At 47.8% G+C, this 21,071-nt stretch overlaps 1 protein-coding gene across 2 annotated transcripts in view; it reads right to left on the bottom strand.

The window, feature by feature from the left end:
* The window catches only part of ABCC4 (ATP binding cassette subfamily C member 4 (PEL blood group)), a 196,610-nt gene that overhangs the window by 130,745 nt on the left and 44,794 nt on the right, over positions 1-21,071 (bottom strand). For both annotated transcript variants that reach the window (XM_090257992.1, XM_090257993.1), the window contains exons 5-11: positions 16,036-16,125; positions 14,874-15,037; positions 13,621-13,746; positions 12,806-13,055; positions 4,460-4,561; positions 3,126-3,215; positions 1,163-1,354 (exon numbers count right to left, since the gene is read on the bottom strand). In XM_090257992.1, the coding sequence (XP_090114118.1) occupies positions 1,163-1,354; positions 3,126-3,215; positions 4,460-4,561; positions 12,806-13,055; positions 13,621-13,746; positions 14,874-15,037; positions 16,036-16,125 (1,014 nt within the window). The remainder of the gene's footprint in view (positions 1-1,162; positions 1,355-3,125; positions 3,216-4,459; positions 4,562-12,805; positions 13,056-13,620; positions 13,747-14,873; positions 15,038-16,035; positions 16,126-21,071) is intronic.

Raw genomic sequence — 21,071 nt, 5'->3', positions numbered from 1 at the left:
TTGCAAATAAATTCTCAGGGCATTCTGTTTGTTTTCACCCTGCAGTTTTCCACAGTGTTTATGCACTTAACCATTTTTACACAGTTATTGGAACATCAACCATCTGTGGGTATAATGACTTCAGCACAGTGAAGACAACAGTCCCCAGAGTTTCCATAGTGGTCGAGCTGGTCGCACACACCTGGCTTGTAAAGGCACAGGTTTTATTTTATCAAGAAATAAGTGTGTCTTCCTCTGACCAGTGTGCCTCAGTTGGTGGGGTGTCAACTCACAAAGGAAAAGGTCACTGGTTCAATTCCCAGTCAGGGCACATGCCTGGGTTATAGGTTCAGTCCCCCGTGTGGGGCGGATACGAGAGGCAACCATCGAAGTCTCTCCCCTTGTGAAATGATGCGGTATTAAAAAGAAATGTTAAATCATTCTGTTTTGTTTTTTCAATAAAGTGCAGGTCAAAAGCAAAGTGGAATGAAAAAACCTATGCAATAAAAGGGACCTAGGAGACAAACCCACCAAGGGCAAAGAGCAGACCCTATGTGGAGTCTGATTCAAGCTAACAACTAACAAGATTTCTTACTGAGCCAATGAAATGTAAATACTGATGAGAACATTGATGATATTTAGGAATTTTGGTCATTTTTTAGGTGTGATAATGTGATGGTGTTTTTCAAAGGCTTTCTTATGCTTTAGAGATACCTAAAGAAGTATTTACAGATGAACCGGCACAAATCTAGGATCTGCTTCAGGTAACTGGCGTGGGTGGGAGGCTAGCAGAGGCCAGCCGACAGGAAGCCAGACCAGCCACCCAGGGATCGGGGCTGACGCTGGGAAAGGCTGCATGGGAGGCATTACCCTGTTCTCTCTAGTTCTGCAAAATTGTATACTTGTCCATTTTAAAAAGGTTACAAGTCAATAAAATGTCACAAAATAAAACAAATCCAAAGGGAAAAGAGCATGCTGAGAATATCATTATCAGATCAGGATTAAAACAGTAGCCTATGTGTGTACGTTATTAACCCTGAAGACCAGCTAAAAGTATTAAATAGCATTCAAATATCTTTCATGTTAAAAATAAACCTTTTAACCAACCTTGTAGATTAAACCAAGATGATGATGATGATTATTTGAAATTCCAGTGTATGCAACTCAAAAAGTCATGACTCACCTTTTTCAAAGCACAAGCCTTTATTACTTTTTCATAGCGTTCCTTTTCATATTTCTTCCCAAATAAAATATTACTCCTCACAGTTCCTGAAAACACCCAGGGCTGCTGGGAAACATATGCCATCCTTCCGTGCACAGTGACCAGCCCCTCGCTTGGGGACAGCTCCCCCAGCACAGCACTTAACAGGGATGACTGAAACAGAGAGCAAACACACACAGGTGACAGGCAGCAGTCAGACAGAACCAGCCCCTGCAATACAGCCTTCCCAGCCCCGGGGTCTGAAAACCATTAGAGCGCTGTCATTTAAATGCCCTAGAAGTTGCAATTAGAACATTTAAAATAATACTATTGGTCAGGGTAAACTCGTAGCTGATAAGGACTATTAATAAAACAGAGCCCTGGTGGGTGTGGCTCCGTGGATGGAGTGCTGGGCTGCGGACTGAAAGGTTCAGTTTCCAGTCAAGGGCACGTGCCTGGGTTGTGGGCCAGGTCCCCAGGTAGGGGCATGCAAAAGGCAACCGACCACATCGATGTTTCTCTCTTTCTCCCTCCCTTCCCCTCTCTCTAAAAACAAATAAACAGATCTTGAAAAATAAAATAGAGTAGAGCCCTGGCTAGTGTGGCTCAGTTCGTTGGGCATCATCCAGCCAAGCAAAAGGTCAGGGGTTTGATTCCCAGACAGGGCACGTGCCAGGGTTATGGGTTCTGTCCCCAGTCCGGGCGTGTGCAAGAGGCAACCTATCAATATCGCTCTTCCATATTGATGTTTCTTTCCCTCTTTTTCTCCCTCCCTTCCCTTACCTCTAGAATCAATAAAAGACAAAAGAAATTAATAAAATAAATACAATAAAATCGGGTATAACAAGCTCGGTATGCCCAAAAGTTTTGCCCCAAATAAAATGCTCTCCTCAACAAGGATGCATTACTGGTGTTTAACATTCTTAACTAACAGAGTGACCTGGAACAATATATAGTCCCTATATCTGATGTTTAACGCATTTGTCCCAGCAACCAGGCATCCAGCTTGACAAATACTTGTTTTTTAAAGGTGATGTATACAGAACATATCCAATGCACCAGAAAAGATTATTTTAAAAAACTCTGAAGTGAGTCACGCTTCCGAAGAGTAAACATCCACTGTGAAAGAATGTCATTTTCCCAGCCTACACTGAGAGCTCTACATTTTGTTGTTCAGAACGCACAAGACCACATGTGCACACCTATTTCCTCCAGCTCCGTTACAGCACACAGACAGGGCGCGTCCGTGCCTACATGAGCAGAGGGCTTTCCACACGGAGCTGAAATCATCTGTTTACATATCTGTCTCGCCCCACAACCAAGTTGCTTCTGGAGGGCAAAGGCATCTGGGGGCTACGTTCTCAGGACCGTGCCATGTGCCCAGCGGCACACTGACTGAGCATGCACAGATGGGACTTGGATATGTTGGGCTGGGAAAGGTTTACAGCTTTCTGGAAGAGCCTTTACAACCTCCAGACTTCCTGGAAGTCCCAAGAAGCAGCACAGAACGGGCGGCACCCAGAGTTATCGGGCCGTGCAAGCTTCTTGCAAAAGGAACACTCCATGGAACACACTTGGAGAAATGCCATTCTAGAGTCACCCAATTTGTACTCGTGTTACATACAGCTTTTGGGCTCAATGCTGGGATTTTTTTTTTTTTTTTTAAGATTTTATTTATTTATTTTTAGAGAGCGGGGAGGGGAGTGAGAAAAAGAAAGAGAAACATCAGTGCGAGAGAGAAACATTGATTGGTTGCCTCTCCTTCATGCCCCAACTGAAAAATCAAACCTGCAACCGAGACATGTGCCCTGAGCGGGAACCGAACCGGTGAGCTTTCAGTTTGTGGGATGACGCTCCAACCCACTGAGTCACACTGCTCAGGGCTCAACCCTGAGACTTGAATATGGGCTGCAGCATTAAGCTGCCAGAAGACATGACAACTTACCTTTCCTGCTCCCACAGGTCCAACCACAGCTAACAATTCACCAGGCCGGACAGTGAAGGAAAGGTCTTGTAGGGTTGGGGTTTCGGATGCCTACAAATTCAAGTTGAAACAAAAGGTGTCCATTTCAATAAAGCAACACACATCACTTCAAAAAGTTCAGAAAGTGCTATAATAGTCATTGATATGATAACCCACATCCTTCTCTTTCCTGTTTTAAGATTCTGTGTCCTGGAGATCTTTACATGCAATCCTATCTCTGGGGGGTTGACCCATCTTCAAGTGCCTTTAGGAAGGGCCAATTCTTTTAACCTATTTCCATACGGACACAGCTCTAGACACAGAGTGTAAGGAGCAGAAATGACAAGGGACCTTCTCGAAGTGAAAACTTCTTCACGTACACTGATTTATCAAAAATAATATACTTAACAGAACATTCCGTGCGGGGGGTTTTAATCATGTAGAAGTCGTCATAACCCTTGGTTCTACTCTTATTTCATTCCTGCCCACAAGGTGGCAGCCTAAGTACACGCACGGCATGCCTGCACTGCACTCACACACAATTTGAAATCGCCATCCACCTCTCCACTGTCACTTGATCAAGACCAAGCCCATTCACTGCCTGAGTGAGAGGCCAGTCAGTGAGACGGTCACCCACCTACCTGTCTGGCTGTCTAGTGGAGCTGGTCAGAGAGTCCATGTCTTTCTCCTACACCACAGGCCAGCATGTACTTGGCCTTGACTCAGCTCCTCTCCAAACCCCCAATGTCTGTGCCCCACCCCTGACTCAGGGGCGCTGTTACCTAACCGGACACCCCCTGGTGACCCTGGAACGGGACACAATGCATCCGCAGACAATGCCAACACAACAGAACAGGGTGACCTGTATGTACTACACTGCAAGCCGCGAAGAAGTCTGAGAACAGGCTGTTAAGATTCTTGGAAGAGGAACAAATCAGCTCATTTTACAAGGTTGCAGAGTTTGGTGCAAAAGCGATTTGGCCATGGGTCCTACAAAGTGGGTGTCAACTACCTCGGCGCTGCATCTAACTCAATGCATTCGACAGAGTACACTTGTATAGCGGCGCTACCTATAAATGCTTAAAAAGAGACAATGAAGGTTGATATGAAGCAGGAGGTAAACCTACTGTAGGTACTAAGGCAGGGCAGGCCAGGTCAGGCGGCTTGCGTAAGCCTCCGTGTGCCAAAGGGGCAGTGATGTGGTTTTACAGATCTGGGTATTCTTGTACTGGAGGTGGCAGACACGAAATTAAAACTAGGTGGCCCTGACTGGTTGTCTTTTAGCACTCGCAACCGGGCCATGGAGGATGCGTTACCTTATCCCAAAAAGCAGTAAAATCCTGCACATGCACCATCGTTTTACCGTCTGGTGGCGGCGGAGGGTTACGGTCTTTTATCTCATCAAGCAACAGAAACTCCTAGAGAAACGGGGGAAAACACAGGCTGTTGAAACGGCAGGAGCAAAAACCACAAACAAAAATGATTGCTTTCCTGGGATCTGCAACCTCCACCCTTACACGGGGTCCCTATCACTTTGCCAACTGCATGTAAGATGTCAGCTCACCTCAGGACAGACCATATAATGCAGAGGTCAGCTGACCGTGGACAACTCAGGTCAAACTCTGCAGGTCCACCTATTCGTGGACTTTTTTTCAGTAAACACTGTGAAGGTATTTATTTTCTCATCCTTACAATTTTTTCAATAACAGTTCCTTTTCTCTATGTTATTTTACTGTAAGAATACAGCATATACTACATATAACATACAAGATGTGTGTTCAGTTGACTATGGTATCGATAAGACTCCCAGGCAACAGCAGGCTATTAGTAATTAAGTCACCTATTGGGTTGGTCAAAAAGTTCGTTTGGTTTTTTGCCCGTACGATGGCTCTAGTACCACTTAGTTGTCTTTAGCTTCATTCAAAACAATTTCAATATCAGTATATGTCGTCGTCGTCAGCAGCTGTCCGTCTCGAGAGACGATGGTGTAGCTTCTTAAGAGTCTATCTGCACCGCCGAGAATGGCCGTGCAGTCCGACTCGGGAGTGACACGGTATCTGTCTCCTCCCGTGTTGAATCGACATCTTGCGATGACGCTGAAGCTACAGAGCCTGGGCAGGGTGATATGGAGGGTCTGCTGTTGCCCATGCAGCAGACCCCCCCTCTCTTCGCAGCTGAAGGGTCCAAGGGAAAGACGGAGTCAATACAGCTTGGCTTCAGGTGCGCCGCAGGAGTTGCCGGTGTTGACTACAACGTCAAACCGCCTTAGGGACTCCGGCTCCGGATTTTCTGTCGGGGTTTACTCCCTTAGCCTTTCCCCTGAAGAGGTATGCCGCAAGGCAGCGGAGGTTTTTTGGAGTCAGAGTTTTCCTTCTCTGATGTGCCCTGACTGGAAGATCGAACCAGCGACACTTAGCTCGCAGGCCGACGCTCAATCCACTGAGCCAAACCAGCCAAGGGCCATCAGTATATGTAATATAATGTATATTATGCGAGTATATGTATACAGTATATATTAGAGTTCTCAACAACGCACTAGCTCCTCTGAAGAAAAAATATGGCTCCCAACTTGAACACATTTGGAACCTGTGTATTTTTACTGTTTTATTTCTGTGTTACTAACAGTGAACCCAGGAGTTGGTAGGAAATAATTCCATAAATATGTATTTGCCAAGCACCATGTGACATGCTAGGAACACCAGGACCAACATCGTGCAGGAGCACCAGCTGGGAAAGTGAGGCCAGTGGTCCCGGCTCTATGGGTTACCTGCTGTGACCTTGAGCTGGGCACTAAAACATACACCTGCTTTTCTCCTTGCATGGTGTCAACATATCACTCACTACTTGTCATCACTACCGCTTAAGTCGTTGCTCTAAAAAGAAAACATGCTGCCCTGGCTGGTGTGGCTCAGTGGATTGAGCACCCAGCTGCAAACCAAAGGGTCGCGAGTTCAATTCCCAGTCAGGGCACATGCGTGGGTTGCGGGCCAGGTCCCCAGCTGGGGATGCACAAGAGGCAACCCACCAAAGTTTCTCTCTCTTTCTCCCTCCCTCTCTAAATATAAATTTAAAAAATCTTTTAAGTTTAAAAAAAAAAGAAAAAAAGAAAGAAAGCATATTAAGGGTCTATCACTGAAAAAGACATTTTATAAGCATCTTTCGCAATTCTTTGGCTTTTCTTCCCAGTAAATGCCCTCTAGGCAGCAAGAATGGCTGAATCTTCCACTTCCTGCAATTCACCATACCAGTTAGCTATTCAAAATGATGGAGCTGAATAAAAATACTGAGAGAATCATTACAAATCAAACATAACATTATATAGGAAAACTTCCTCTTGCTCTGCCCACAGTAGACATGACAAAAACTATAACGGAGCAGAAACTGAATAAATAACTGAGACACCCCCACACACACACTCCCCAAAACATCTTTGTACACGTGGCAGACTGTTTGCTGTCTACAAAATTTGCTCTCATTCTTCTCTGGTACAAAACCCTGATTTTTAGCCAGCACCTCGTGGTCGGTAAAGAGACCCTCTCCCCAGCCTCCATGCAGCTAACTGGAGCCACGTAACAGAATTCAGACTAGTGGAAAGTGACAATGTCCAGAAACCTTTCTCTGCTCCACAGCCCGGGCCATGAAGGCTGCCAGTCAGCTCAAGGCCACTCACAGTGGAGTCACAGAAAGTCTGCATCCCTGACACCATCAAGGATCATACTAGCCAGGGACTTCTCATGGAGTGACTTCTGCCCATCCCCCAAAAAAGTGATGCTGAAGTCCTAACCCCTGTTACCTCAAAACGTGACTTTATTTGGAAGTAGGGTCATTGCAGAAGTAACTAATTAAGGTGTGGTCGTGCTGGTATACGGTGGGTGCTACATCCAATATGACTGGTGTCCTTATAAGAAAAGAGAGGGGCAGACAGACAAACAGGCCAAAAACAGCCACGTGACATAGACTGGAGTGATGTACTTACAAGGCCAAGGGTGTGCAGCAAGCACGAGAAGCTAGAAAAGGCCAAGAAGGGTCCTGCCCTACAGACCTCCGAGGGAGTGGGTAGACCTCAGCCCCCAGAACGGTGAAACCACAAATTTCTGTTGTTCTAGACCACCGTGGTACTTCGTGACCGCAGCCGAAGGAAACCCATGCAGACCCTGACAAAGATTCCTACCTGGGAGAAAAAGGAAGTCCCTTGCGGAAGCAGCTTTCACATGGGAGCTCTAGAACCCACAGGCAAACCTCATCCTGACCTGGAGAGGAAGCAGCTGAAAGACGCATGCAGAAAGTTTTGAGAAAGACAGACCAGCACCTCGACAAGTCACCTGCTACCCTAAAAACCATAAGCACCCTTAAAATTCTTTTCTCTCTCTCCACAAAGCGACAACTTTGATTGTAGTGTTCTACTGCAAAAGAACCACCGGTTGAAAACTGGCCACGAAAACATCTGTGTAGGAAAAGGAAGAGGCGCTCCTGCGCGCAGTTCCCTCAAAGACCCAGCGAGAGTGAGGCGCGCCCTGGCTCCTTCCCTCACCCACCCACCCAGGCCCACTGAGGACCTACTTAAGACTGGGCACTGCCATTCCAACCTGCCCAAGCCCAGAGCTGGGCAAGGAGGTCAACCGGACAGACTGGTCTGAGGACACCTCTCAGGCTGTACGCCCGTCACGGTGTGATTTCTCTCCACGCGCCGCCTCTTCCTTAGTCAACCCAGTCACCCCTCTTACCTGCTCGTCCGCAATCCATCACGCGCTCCGACTCTCCACTGCTTAAGAAGCAACACGAACTTCAGAAGCTGACATACTACCAGGAGTTGAAAGAACACGTCCTGGTTCCTTCCCCAGCCTGCTCCCACACCAGTGAACCTGTCCCTGTCACGGCCACTCCCTCTTGATCTCCTTAGAACACCTCTGACAATGTCCGACACACTGAAAACCTTTTGGTGACCCGTCAGCACGTCAGTCCACACTCCCAAAGTGGCCCCGGCCGTGATACCCTGAGTACTAATTCTACTCACCCTTCTGAGTCAATCGCAAACCTTAATCCTACTAGGAGGCAGATTGGGAGGGCCGCAACTGCACAGCCCTCCCCACCTCGGGATCCCCGCAGGGATTTTAAGTCTCGTACAGGGTAGAGACCATGTCATTACACACGTGACCAACACACTGTCAACTCCAATGAAGACTGCGCCTCATACAGAGTCAGCAAATCGTGCCTCACACAGAGTCAGCAAATCACAGATACCTGCTAAAGGAACAAGCAGACTATAGGGTCAGCTCAAATGAGTCAGACCACTGAATACCTCACTAAAGCCTTACGCAGTTAACATGCAACAAGCCAAGGTAGTATTTGTTATAAATCTTGCCTCAACACAATAAAATTCTGATTTTAGCTTAAGTATATGATCAACAAATAAAATTCAATAGTCAGTGTGTGCACATTAAAAATCTTCCACTTTAAAAAGAAGAAAAAGAAGAAGCAGCCCTGACCGGTGTGGCTCAGTGGGTTGGGCATCATCCCGCAAAGTGAAAGGTTGCCGGTTCAATTCCTGGTCAGGGCACATGCCTGGGTTGCCGGTTTGGTCCCTGGTCCAGGCATGTAGGAGAAATAACTGATTGATGGTTCTCCGTCACATCGATGTTTCTCTCCCTCTCTTCCTCCCTCCTTCCTCTCTCTCTAAAAATAAATATTCTTTTTTTTTAAAAAAAGAAGAAAAAGTAAGTACAAAGTGAGGAAGTAAATCTACCAAGCATTTGTCCACAAAGAGGTCTGGGTGGAGAAAGAAGTCACAACCTCCCAGCCTGTAAAGGTGCCAGAAGCGCTGGGTACTTTTCTCTAGCATTCAGGCTGATGAAAAAGCTGAAATTATACTGCCTTTACAGCCTGGGAGTGCATACCCAGAACGGGTCATGTGGGAGAGTGTCAGACGCCTACACTGAGCCAAAAAGATTGACTTCCTAGTGGCTGGGGGCAAAAACTGAAGCAGAGACGAATTTTACTGGTTGTAAAAGCTGCTGAAGACTTTCAGTCCTTTGAAGTTAAGATCCTTTATAATCCTATTGGATTCATTCAATGCCAAGACCATCAGCCTTCTCTCCTCAGTAAAAGGAAAATAAAACTGCTTGAGCCTGTCACCGCCTAAGAAAGGCTTCCTTTTCTGTACATGAAAGAGGAAACCGAAAAGCATGTGTAAAAAAGAAAACACAACACTATAAGCCCACATGTAGGTATGCCAGGTGGCTATGGATCACAGCACCACCTCAAAGGCTGAAAATTGTGGTTGAGGTTCTTCTAAACATGCTCTGACTGCAAGTCACTCAAGATGACCCAGTCTCTTGAGTCCCAGCCTGCGGGAGACAGTGTTGCAGCCCTGGCTGGTGTGGCTCAGTGGATTTGAGCACCGGTCTGCGAACCAAAGGGTTGTCGGTTCGACTCCCAGTCAGGGCACATGCCTAGGTTGGGGCCCACGTCCCCAGTTGGGGGCATGTAAGAGGCAACCACATGTTGATGTTTCTCTCCCTTTTTCTCCCTCCCTTCGCCTCTCTCTAAAAATAACTAAATAACATGTTAAAAGAAGGAGAAGAAGAAGAAGGAGACAGCATTTTCTAAATTCTGTGGTCAAACCTGGCCTCGTTCCGATGACCTATCAGTATATTCAGATCTTTTTCTTGCTTTCCTGCTGCCATAGGCACCTTCTAATTGTGCACTAACACATCTAAGTCACAGGCAGGGGAAGGAAGAAAAGTAAACACTGGATCAGTTCATTACACACTTGTCCCTCCTTATCCAAGGTTTCACTTTCCAGCAGTTCAGTTACTCTGCAGTCAAATGCAGGCGGAAAATACTAAGTGGGAAATTCCAGAAATAAACCATCCATACATGTTAAGCATCGCTCGCGCCTACCCAGGACTTGAATCACCCCTTTGTCCTGCATTATCCACCTCACTGCCTCTCATCACACAGGCGAGGCCCGTCTCACATTAGCAGGGTGAGTGCAGTACACTAAGGTATTGGTATAATTGTTCTATTTTATTGCCCGTCATTATTGTTAAGCTCTTACTTGCCTACTCTATAAATCGAACCTCATTACAAGTATGTGTAGGAAAAAGCACAGCACACACAGGGGCAGTACTGTGCATCTTCTTGGGGTCTTGGAAAGTATCCCTCTCCGAGGAGGGGAGACTACTCGTACTTCTGTTAGGTATTTAGGGCAGGAGACTGAACCGGGCTTAGGGCTTGACAGTGCATCTCAAAGCAAATACCTATGTATTTGAAAAGCCATCTCAGACCTCAGGTCCTCCCCAGATCCGGACTTCTTCAAGTATTTCTTATTTCAATGAATCCGGGTGATTTTGCAGCAAAAAGACCCAAAGTAGCCCATAACCCCTCCCCTCCTGCCAAACTTCTCCCATCCCCCATGCCCAACTCAAGCTGGCTCCTGAGTAGATCTCAGATCTGGCCACATGTCCCTTCTACCCCAATGCAAACCACACCACGTCCTTCCTGGACGGCCTACGTCTCTTTATCTGTATCCCTGCCTCACTCTGGATCCGCACCCCCACTGCCCAGAGCGGTTCCCCAGGCTGTAGCCAGAGTGAGATTTGGAAAAGCGAAAAGTCTTCATGCTGTTGACAGGGCCCTGTTATGTTCCCCTTCCCGGGTGGCCAATACTCTCTCCTCTGCTCCCTCAGACGTTTTTCGTTTCTCAAGTACGTGGATCTCCTTGTGCAGGAAGAGTTTTTGTCACATAACTGTTGCCATGAAAATGCAAACCATCAGCCTCTTACCTCCCCCAACTGGCCCGCCCTTCCCCACCCCCACCCTCACACACTGCACCATCCCGTAACTTCTTCCGCCTACCGAGCCAGCACTGCCCCCGAAAGCGTGCTGCCTCCACTCCGGTTTCTTCCCTCCAATGGCTCTGGTAGTGCTTAGCTGTCTTTAACTGCATTTGAAACCATTTTGTTTGATTGTACTGTGACAGCTGTCGTCTCAGCGTGCATTTTAAAAAATTATCAAAATTGGTGAATTTTTGTGTAGCCATTTTCATATTGGAGATGGAAGATGAGCAACATTTTCAGTGTATTATGCTTTATTATTTCAAGAAAGGTAAAAACACAACTGAAAGGCAAAAAAGGATCTGTGCATTGTGTGGAGAAGGTGCTGTGACCGAAGGAGCATGTCAAAAGGGGTTCGCAAAGTTCTGTGGTACTACTGACATTTTGGCAAAATAATTCTTTGCTGTGGGGCTGCCTTATGCACTGGAAGATGTTTAGCAGCACCGCTGGCCTCTACCCACTAGAAGCCAAGAACGGGAGACAGCCAACAGACTCCAAATATCCAAATCAATAAAGTTATTGGTGAAAATAAAAATGTGTCTTCTATTTTATGAAAAAAATATAACGAACTTTTTGGCCAACCCAATACACCAGTGTCTCTGACGTAGCCCCTCCCCCTCAGACCTTCCCTTCCAAGGACGAAGGACACACAGATGCACATCAATGGCGAGTTTTATTATTTGCTTCTCTGTGACCCTCCCGCCCCACTGGATGCTACATAAATTCCAAGCAGGAAGGACTTCTGCGCACTTGTTGCCTTGCGATATGGACACCTAGGAACGGCGCCCGGCATAAAGTAGGTGCCCGGTTATACGGTGGGCTAAGTGACTGGATGAATGAATAAATTCCAACATGGCCCCCCAAAAGTCTAGCATCAACCATGACAGGTGTTTGTTCTTCCTCTCAAGTGACTAGTTTTATTAACATGATCCTCGTGTCTTTTATATTTGCTAAGCACATTTGGACTTGTGTGCTTTTATCCACAACGAGGGCAATGATTCCCAAAGGTGTCCTGTTTCCAGGCACACTGGCATTTCCTGAAGACTCAAGATGCCTTGGCCTTCAGCTAAAACCTAGTGAACTCAAATCTCACCAAGGTGTGATAATTTCGCTTTAACAAGAATCCCATGTGATTCTGATGAATTAAGAAAACTAAAATTTAAAGAGTTCTAGAAACCGTATGGACTGAAAAGAGTCTAAAATCTAAAAAGAAAAAACCTCAGTAGTTACTTCAGCATCACCATGAAGCAGTGTGCGCTGCTAACAGCCCCTTCTCAACACTCTTAGTCTCTGTCACCTGTCCCGTCTTTGCTGAAAACTACTGCTGAACAACCTGTAAATGCCTAGGCCCACCTGCCTGCCAGAAACTATATAGTTGAGGGAAAAGTGAGGTTTCCTGCGCAAATCAAAGTGCTTCCTTTATCAGGACACAAATCAGCTTAACAGAGTCAGCCCCAGGAAAATTCACAGTCTTCAGCAGATCAAGGTTTCAATGTTACTGCACACCCCTACCTGGGAAGAAACTGCAAGCCTCAGATATCGTTCGGCTATATTTTGGCAAGAAAAAGAAATCAAAACTCCTGCCCTGGCTGGTGTGGCTCAGTGGATGGAGTGCCACCCTGCAAACAAAGGGTCGCCAGTTCGATTCCCAGTCTGGGCACATGCCTGGGTTGCAGGCCAGGTCCCCGGTTGGGGGCGTGAGAGAGGCAAACGATTGCTCTTTCTCTCACACGTCATGTTTCTCTCCCTCTCTTTCTCCCTCCTTTCCCCTCTCTCTAAAAATAAATAAACTCTTTTTTTTTTTTTTTAAGTCATTTGTCACCAAACCTTGATTCTCCGGATGCTGACGATGGCCTCTGACACCTTCTCGATGGCCGAGGGGAAGAAGAGCGTGACCGTCAACCTCACAGCCCCGTAGAGCGTCACCGCCACGAACACACGGCTGGCTGTGATCTCGTTGCCGCGGAGCACATAGACTGTAAAGGTCACAAACACGATGATTTTGCTGGCCACGAAAAACGACGCCAAATTCATTCCTCTAAGGTAGGAGCTTCTCAGAACCTTGGAAATTTCCTTCCTAGGAAAGAGCGAGGGTGTAGGTTTTAAGAGAAGCATGGACGTCCAAGCTGGGAAACAAATTCAAGTGCCTTTGGCAGGTGGCCCCTCATTCTAAGCAGTGGGCTTGCTCTATGGTGAACAATCAGACCCCGGGGCCAGCGCCCCGTGGGGACCGCACACTCCAGGACCCCTCACTCATCCAACGAAACGGGGGCGAAGGCCGCACTTCCACCTTCCAGGTCAATCAGACTGGGTTTGAACATCCATTCGTGAACACAGGCCATGTGCCGGCGCCTCTCTGGTGATGGAAAGAAGCAGCCTGTCCCTTCCAGGAGCACATGAACTTGTTGGAAAAGGGCAGAAGCAACCCCAACCTTGTGAGACACCAGGACGTTAGCCAGGAGCGGCCTGCACAGGCCCCACATGGGGCACTGGGACAAGTGGAGACAGGCTGAGTGGCGCTCACATACGGAACCTCAGAGGTGGAGCCCGAGTCAGTCGGGGGTCAGAGAAGAATAAAAATGAGTGAGCTTTCGATTTCTTAAAAAATATGAAGACAGAGTGTGACAGAGACCAACGCTTACCTCCTCAAATTGGCAATGAGGTCTGCAAACGACTTTTCCCAGGCATACATTTTTATTATTCTGATGCCAGTTATAACTTCATTCATGGTTCTGATCCTGGCGTCTGTGAAGGTTGCGGTCTTGCTCCTAAGGGGACAGACGTGAGAGGTGAGCTGTGGCAACCACACGCCAGGTCCCCTCATCCGCACAGGCCACGGGTGGAGGCAGGGAGCACATGACTCGCCACGGCTCTTTTGCGCTGACAATACAAGGCAGGTCCTACCCAAGATATACATGGGGAAAGACTTCAATGAGGAACTCAGCAATTCATCCCAGTTCAAAAAGTCACGTGGAGAATATGCAGTATCAGCGGAGGAAGATGTGCAATGCATCAGATATGAACCATCCGCTCAAGGTCATGGTTGGGGAGGGAAGGAAGAAAGTCCCCCAATCGCACAAGAACACCTTGGACTGTGCGATAATATACCAGGAATGAACTGCTGGGGAGGAACAAAGAGAGGGCTATTTATTCTACTGGGAAAGGAAAGAGCAAAGAAGCTTCAGAATTCTGGTAGCACTGGAGCGGGCCTCGGAGAATCAGCGACACTTCTCCAGGGCAAAGAGGGAGAAGGGTATTCCAGAAAGAGAAAAATACCAGGGACAGAGACATACAGGCAAGAACACAAGGTCCTAGGACCAGCCCGTGCCCGTCCACCTGACAACCCCGTCTAACCCTCCGGGATCTGCTTCAGGGCTACTTCATCACCGGCCACTTTTCTATTTCAGACGCTGTCAGGACTGTGGAACGTTATGAAGGCATACATAATTCAGATCAACCTTGCCCTTGCCCTTAGGGAGCTCATAACTTAAACGGAAACAGTGAATTAGAAAAACAACACACACACTGGAAATGGCTCTTACACAAGCATAATAAAAGTATGGGCAGCTAGAACCGGACCCATAAGCTATCTAAATGTATTACTATTTAATAACGTGTAAATAACTTCGACTCATATAAATGGTGCTTACGTACACTCTGCTTAGTGACGGACGCTGCCTAAACAGCTAGCAGGGGGGCAACAGATGCCTCCTCCCTTCCTGCGTCAAGATGAGCTTTCAGGTGAAGGCGGGAGCCCCCACCCACTAACCTGAAGTGTCTACAAGACAGGCAAAGACGTCAGAGAAGGCATTTGTTTTGTCGCTGAACAGAAGCACCAGGCAGTTACCAAACACACATTACGGCATTACCCATGGCTCATATACGTTTCTCTTACCGGAGGGATGAGAACAACTTTCCGATGCAGCTTTGCAAAGGCAGAAGAATGATTAGAACAGCCATTCCGGCCAGACATGATATTCCGATTTCCATCCAGAGCAGGGCGGTCACTGCGGTGGCCTGCAGTGGGCCTGCCCATAGGAAATGCAAGAATATCGTTACCTTAGAAGAAAAAGACAAAGCCTTCTTAGGACTAGTTAAAAACAAAAGCAGTGAAAGAAACAGTCTAGAACCAATCCGCTCTGCGCGAACGGAACAGAGGAGAACCTAAATGGGAACCATCAGAGGGTTTTTTAAAGTTATCTGCCATTCCGGACACCATGGGGCAGCCCAACTAGCAGCATCAGAAGGAAGGTCTCCACTTCGTCTTCCCCACAGATGAGCTCAGGGCTTCCCCAAACTCTGCTGTCAAATTCAGGCCGGCCTGCCCTGGGCTCTCCAACACCCAGGAAAGGCTATCTTATGCCACCTAACCCTCCAGCAACTACTTATGTAATTATCTCCCTGATAGGTTGCGGCTCCTTCAGGGCAACTGAGTAGGAACCTGAGTTCACTGTCGGGAAATGAATGATTAAAAGAGAAGGGGCCTGGTGACCTGCAGATCTGACCAGCAGCTACGATGCCTGGATAATGGGATATATTCACAAGGAAGCTGGAAACGCGGGGTGGGCAGGGTTAGAGAGCAGGCTGTTTCTGGGGAGGGACCAGCCCTTGCCATTACTTCTCAAGGGCTTCCTACACAGCAGGCACTGTACAGGACTCAGGGAAAAAAATAATCCCCGCCCACCAGAAGTCCATCATCTAGATGGGGAGAAAGACCGCTCGGCCAGCAATCCCAGCACAGCGCGCTAAGCAGAACCACTCCAGGAAGGCTACTAGGACCACTGACCAAGCTGGGCAAGAACGCAGCTGCCTGCCTACTTACGACAAAATTATGTTGTGGGCAACATCAGAAAAACAAAACGCTCACCTACCCAACAACACATGCCATATCGAAGTGGCACCCAGAAGAAAGGAGTTAAATTTAAAAAAAAAAAAAAACCCGCCTAAGTCCTCAACAGAATCCTGGCCTGCGTCAAAAGCTAGCACCTGACATTCCAACAAGGTAAACCGCTGTAAGAAAGGTGGGGACTGAAACAGCACCGCTGGGCGGGGCTCACCTGATCAAACTTGTTCACATCATTGGACAGCAGGTTGACGATCTGGCCTGTGGTCGTCTTGCCCATGGCCACGTTACTAAGGCGAAGTGCCTGAAGATAAGAGAGGGAAAGAGAGTTAGATCCCAGTGCTGACACCAAGCTGCACTTAAGAAAACAGCCAATCGGAGCACATTTTCGTGGGGTCTTGTGTGACATCCAGGCTAGCAGGGTGTCCCACGACAGCCAGGCTCCAAAAAACCTGGGTTAGCCTTCTACTCCCCACTGAGGTGGTAGCAAAGGAGTGGCAGGACATGGAGCAAAACCCTCCACTTCATTTTTTTTAATAAACACGGACAGGCCCAGTATTTAAAAAGAAGTCTATACTTAGAGGCCAACGAAAGTAATTTTGAGCCAGATTAGATGAGGGTGGAGAAGCTGCTCAGGAAAACACTTAGAGGACTTGGACTGTACGTCTGGAATCCGTCACTAATTCTGAGAGGGACATCATTTCAACACTTCAGGTCTCAGTTTCCTCGTTCTGTGAGTGGAAAGGACCCCTCACCCCGCCTGGATCACAGGTTTCCTACGAGAGCAGAATGACACCCTGGCCAGTGTGGCTCCGTTGGCTGGAGCCTCGTCCTGTAAGCGAGAGGTTGCAGGTTTGGTTCCCGGTCAGGGCACATGCCTGGGTTGCGGGTTCCCTGCGCAGTCAGCGCAGCCGATCGATGTTTCTCTCTCACATCGATAATTCTCTCTCCCTCTCTCTCTCCCTCCCTTCTCCTCTCTGTAAAAATCAATGTGCATGTCCTCGCGTGAGAATTTTTTTTTTTAAGTGTGAAATGACACATATTTGCTGTCTACTGCGTATGAGGCACCAATGGGACGAGCTCATTACAAGCACATGTAATTCACGTGTGACCTGGGCGGTAAGCACATCAGCACAGGGAACGGGGGAAGGTTTCGACTGAGTGGCGCCGTGGGGTGGGGGAACAAACCACCCCCAAAGGAACGGGAGCAAAAATGAACGGTCTTTCCGTAGAAGGTTTTCCACACTAGTAAGATGCATTATCCCTCTAAGAATCCACTCTTCAGGACGGAAGACACAAATGATGGAGCATCGTCTTTGCGATGCACATTCCTTGTCACTGAGGTGGCACCCAATGCAAGGACCCTCCGTGTGTGGCCGCTCGTCCCAGAGTGACCCGGACGGCCATGCCTCTGGGTGCTGCATTATGTTAAACACCCACACTGTCCTCTGTTCTCAGGCTGTCCCTTGGAAAGACTGTCTCATTGATACCCACTACCATCAGGTCCTCAGACTGTCTCTCGCCATCATTGCACTGCCTCTGCACTAGGGTGGTGCTTCCTCATATCCAGGAAAACCTAAGAAAAGTCCAAATGAAGAGGCTCGGAGGGAGAGCCTAAGGGACAAGTGTCTGCGTCACCTCTTGTGTGGTTCTGGCTTACTTCCTGATTCCTGGCTCTATCCCAGAGCCATCTGTCAAATAAGGTGGTTTCCAGGACCCACGGGGCAGTGCTGCAGCCAGCAGCCTTGCTGAGTATGCCCAGCTCACCTGAAGCAGAAAAGTACCTGGATTGCCCCAGCATTGTTGCCCACAGTTGCCTAGCAACGCTGCCACACCTGTGTTCAGGACTGAGTAATCTAGAGCCATTAAAACCCGTTTTTGAGGGAAGGGCCCTCGGGTTGCCTAACGTCCTGGTCCCTAAGAACATGATGGGTGACAACTCCCTAAAGTTAATCAGATCCCCTCTATGAGTCCACAGAAAAGAGGTTCGAGGACACAAACACCGAAGTACATGCAGCATAAGCCACCTGCGGCTCTCTGTACGTTGGCAGCTCCACTGCTCCCCACCCCCCACCCCGATTTTCCAGACTAGCATACCCATGCAGAAAGCTCTCTGCAAGTTTTGACGGACTTGGCATTTACGTACTGGGGGTACCATGAGCTTCCTTTTAACGCCATTGTCCACCTTTTCCCCTTATACCACGATGACCTACTGAAGTCTCAAGGCCAGAAAGATGCATTCAGAATTGACAAGTGAGCCTCCAAACATGAGAGGATTACGTGTACCCCAAGAACCACGTGGACGGCGGGGGTCTATGACACTGGCTCTGAGGTCAGACTGAGGACCTGAATTCATCAGAGAGAGTTGCTCCACATTCTTGGGCCTCATCACCTCCGAGGGCCGCCAGTCCCTGAGGCTGGCTTCCCAATGCCCTGGGAACCTGCGGGCGCATAGGCCCTGACCAGGCCCCCAGTGCGGAGACTGCTCTGCAGTGTCCCACACTCTGCTGGCAGCCATGCTACATGGAAAACACTACCCTCCACTTGGGGGAGAGGTGGGGAGTGGGGGAGGGTGCTGATGTGCCCCCAGGGCCTTGGGAACATGTCAGAAAATCTAAGCATTGCACTGAAAATAGGTGCCCCGGGGAGTGAGGAGGTAGTCAATCAACGTGTGTTGTTTCAGGAGAATGAGGACCACCTCATTAACTGCGTCTGCTAGTACCTATGCAAAGAATACGTAAGGCAACTAGATTAGTATGTTCAGAGTGAGACCATGTCCCCAGATAATGAGAGACCCCTCACACACAGACCCTACTGGCACCAATTTCTTCGCTTGAAAGACAGGCCCTGTCGGACTGGTCTACCCAGCAGAAGAGGGGGACAGAGAAATGAGTGACTCAGACCAGCTGTGGCAAAGGCATGGGGGTGGGGCAACAGGAAGAAGGAAAGACAAGAGTGTGGAAGACCCCACGTGAGGGAAAGAAAATAAACAAAGGGTGCCCCCAACAGAAGGGGAAGAAAAACAAACTTCTAACAACTTTAAAAAAAAAAAAATACACTTTGATCATGTATTTCTGTTATTTAAAAAACAAAAAAGGTGGTTATAATCTATCATCTCAAAAATGACATGCTTTGTCATTAGAATGTACAGGTGAGGCCACGTGCTAGTCTTCTGTAGCAACTATGCAGAACTAGTTTGTCTATGAAGAAGTTTCTAATTATTTTGCTTACCACGTTCCTCCCCGCAGACCAAGGGGTACCAGAGGGAACCAATATGCCCTCTACAAACTCACCCTCTGTACATAATTTACTGAGGACTAGTCAAAACGAGAGTATTTTACCAATGGGAGTTCTCTTTTCCCTGAGGTTTTATAGTTATCAAAGTGCTAAACTGGAGGAGGCTGGGAATGCAGCAAACCTCAAGTAATGAGTTGCATTACTCGCTGCCTTTCAAAGACCATGTCTGAGGCACTCAGAAAATGGAGACGTGTGCAGGAGAACAAAGTGTGCAGGGAAGGGCATGTGGTCTAAATACTGATGCATTCACAGCCATCAACCTCACCCAAAGCAGCGATGCCTTAATTTCTATCATCAGTATATACGAAGAAATCAGGAGGAAAGTGCACAGAACAATGAGGAAAATACCTCCCATCACATGACCTGTCCCCTCCTTTACCGAATTCCATTTGGGGTAAGTCCCACATTCTCCTACCCACTGGAGCGAACAAAACCAGCTGGGCCCCAGCCGATGTTAAGACGCAGAGACACTGAAGAAAGAAAAAGTGACTTTGTTTCTGTGAAAGCTCGTTTAGAAAGGCCGAGTTCTATTCTATTGAAGTCCGCGCGTTGCCTATAAAATGTGGTAGTTCCATGAATAGTGAGTCCCTTTGTTGGGAAGTGAAAGTTTAGTTTTCTGGTTTTACTGGACTGTGAAGTCATGCTCGCGATACTGAGGTCGTTTAAAGAATCTAAAATGAGAAGGAGTGCTGAGCACTGTTTGCTACAGTGAACTGTATCCAGATGCTCGGAAAAATAAACGAGACTGGAAGCTGAAGGAAAAAAGAAAAGAAGAAGGAAAGAAAATGTCGGCTGGTGGGTCCCAGAGGGAGGGGATGGGGACTGGAAAACAACCAAGACCGAGCAGCTGGCCCACAGCAGGGTCGCGCCCTCTTTGAGATGCCTTCTTTTTCCTCACAACCAACCAAAAAGTTCATCGCCACCGTTGAGGGTCAGGGTGAAAGATGACTTTTTCAAAGAATACTGCGCAAATGGATGGCCCGTACCTGTCTGAAAAATTAAATTAACCTTGGCACGTTAGACCAAGTGAAATAAACCAGTCACCGGGAGCTAAGTTCTGTACGATCGCGCTTCCGTGAGGTGCCCAGCACAGGCAAGTTCAGAGGCAGCAGGCGTGATGAAGCGTGCTGGGACAGGGGGATGGGGACCGATGCTTTAATGGGGACAGTTTCAGTTTCCCAAGAGGAACACAGTTCTGCAGATGGATGGTGGTGTCTGCCCAATGATGTGAATGTACTGAATGCCGCCCAACTGTACCCTCTGAAAGGGCAAACGTGGTCAACTTTATATTATGTGTATTTAACCACAATTTAAAATTAAAAACGTGTTAATTGAAAAAACAAAACTATTACCTTCGAAGGCCAGAAAGAAAATCACTACTACTCAAAAATTCTTAACCTAGAGAAATCTTAAAAGAACAAAGGAGAAACAAAAACATTTTCAGATGAAAAAGGAAAACAGTTTTTTTAATTAAACTAATCAGAATTTTTTTTTTTTTTTAATGTCCATCATGATTTTGGCATACATCCCAGGAAAAGTGGTGCAGGTATTCAGGCTGCCCCGGCCTGTGGTTCCCCTTCCCCATTTCCTACACTGCTTCCTCTGCTGTCCTGGTGATAAGGATCCCCCGCAGGGAACAGGTCACATATGCAGATTCCGAGGCCTCTTCCTCAGACACTCTGAGGAGCAGGTCTGGGATTAGACCCAGATTCTGGGTTTTGCACCAGCACAGAGATGACTCATCACAAAAGCTGGTGAACCTCAGCCTGGTACCTGCCCTCGTCCTTGATCTGTGCGACAAGGAAGGGAACAGGTGTGCCCTCGGCGAGTGCTGTCCAAAAACACCCAGCGGAGGGAAGCAGGAAGGTTCTGGGCTCCCATACACGGCTGAGAAACAGACAGACCACCAGCCCCTCCACAACCTCTGCCATAAGCAACGACCTCACTGGATAA

The sequence above is a fragment of the Furipterus horrens genome, unplaced genomic scaffold (genome assembly GCF_987537825.1).
Source record: "Furipterus horrens unplaced genomic scaffold, mFurHor1.1.pri manual_scaffold_12, whole genome shotgun sequence".
Taxonomy (NCBI): domain Eukaryota; kingdom Metazoa; phylum Chordata; class Mammalia; order Chiroptera; family Furipteridae; genus Furipterus; species Furipterus horrens.
The sequence above is the reverse complement of the archived record's forward strand: the minus strand, read 5'-3'. Positions and strand labels throughout refer to the sequence as shown.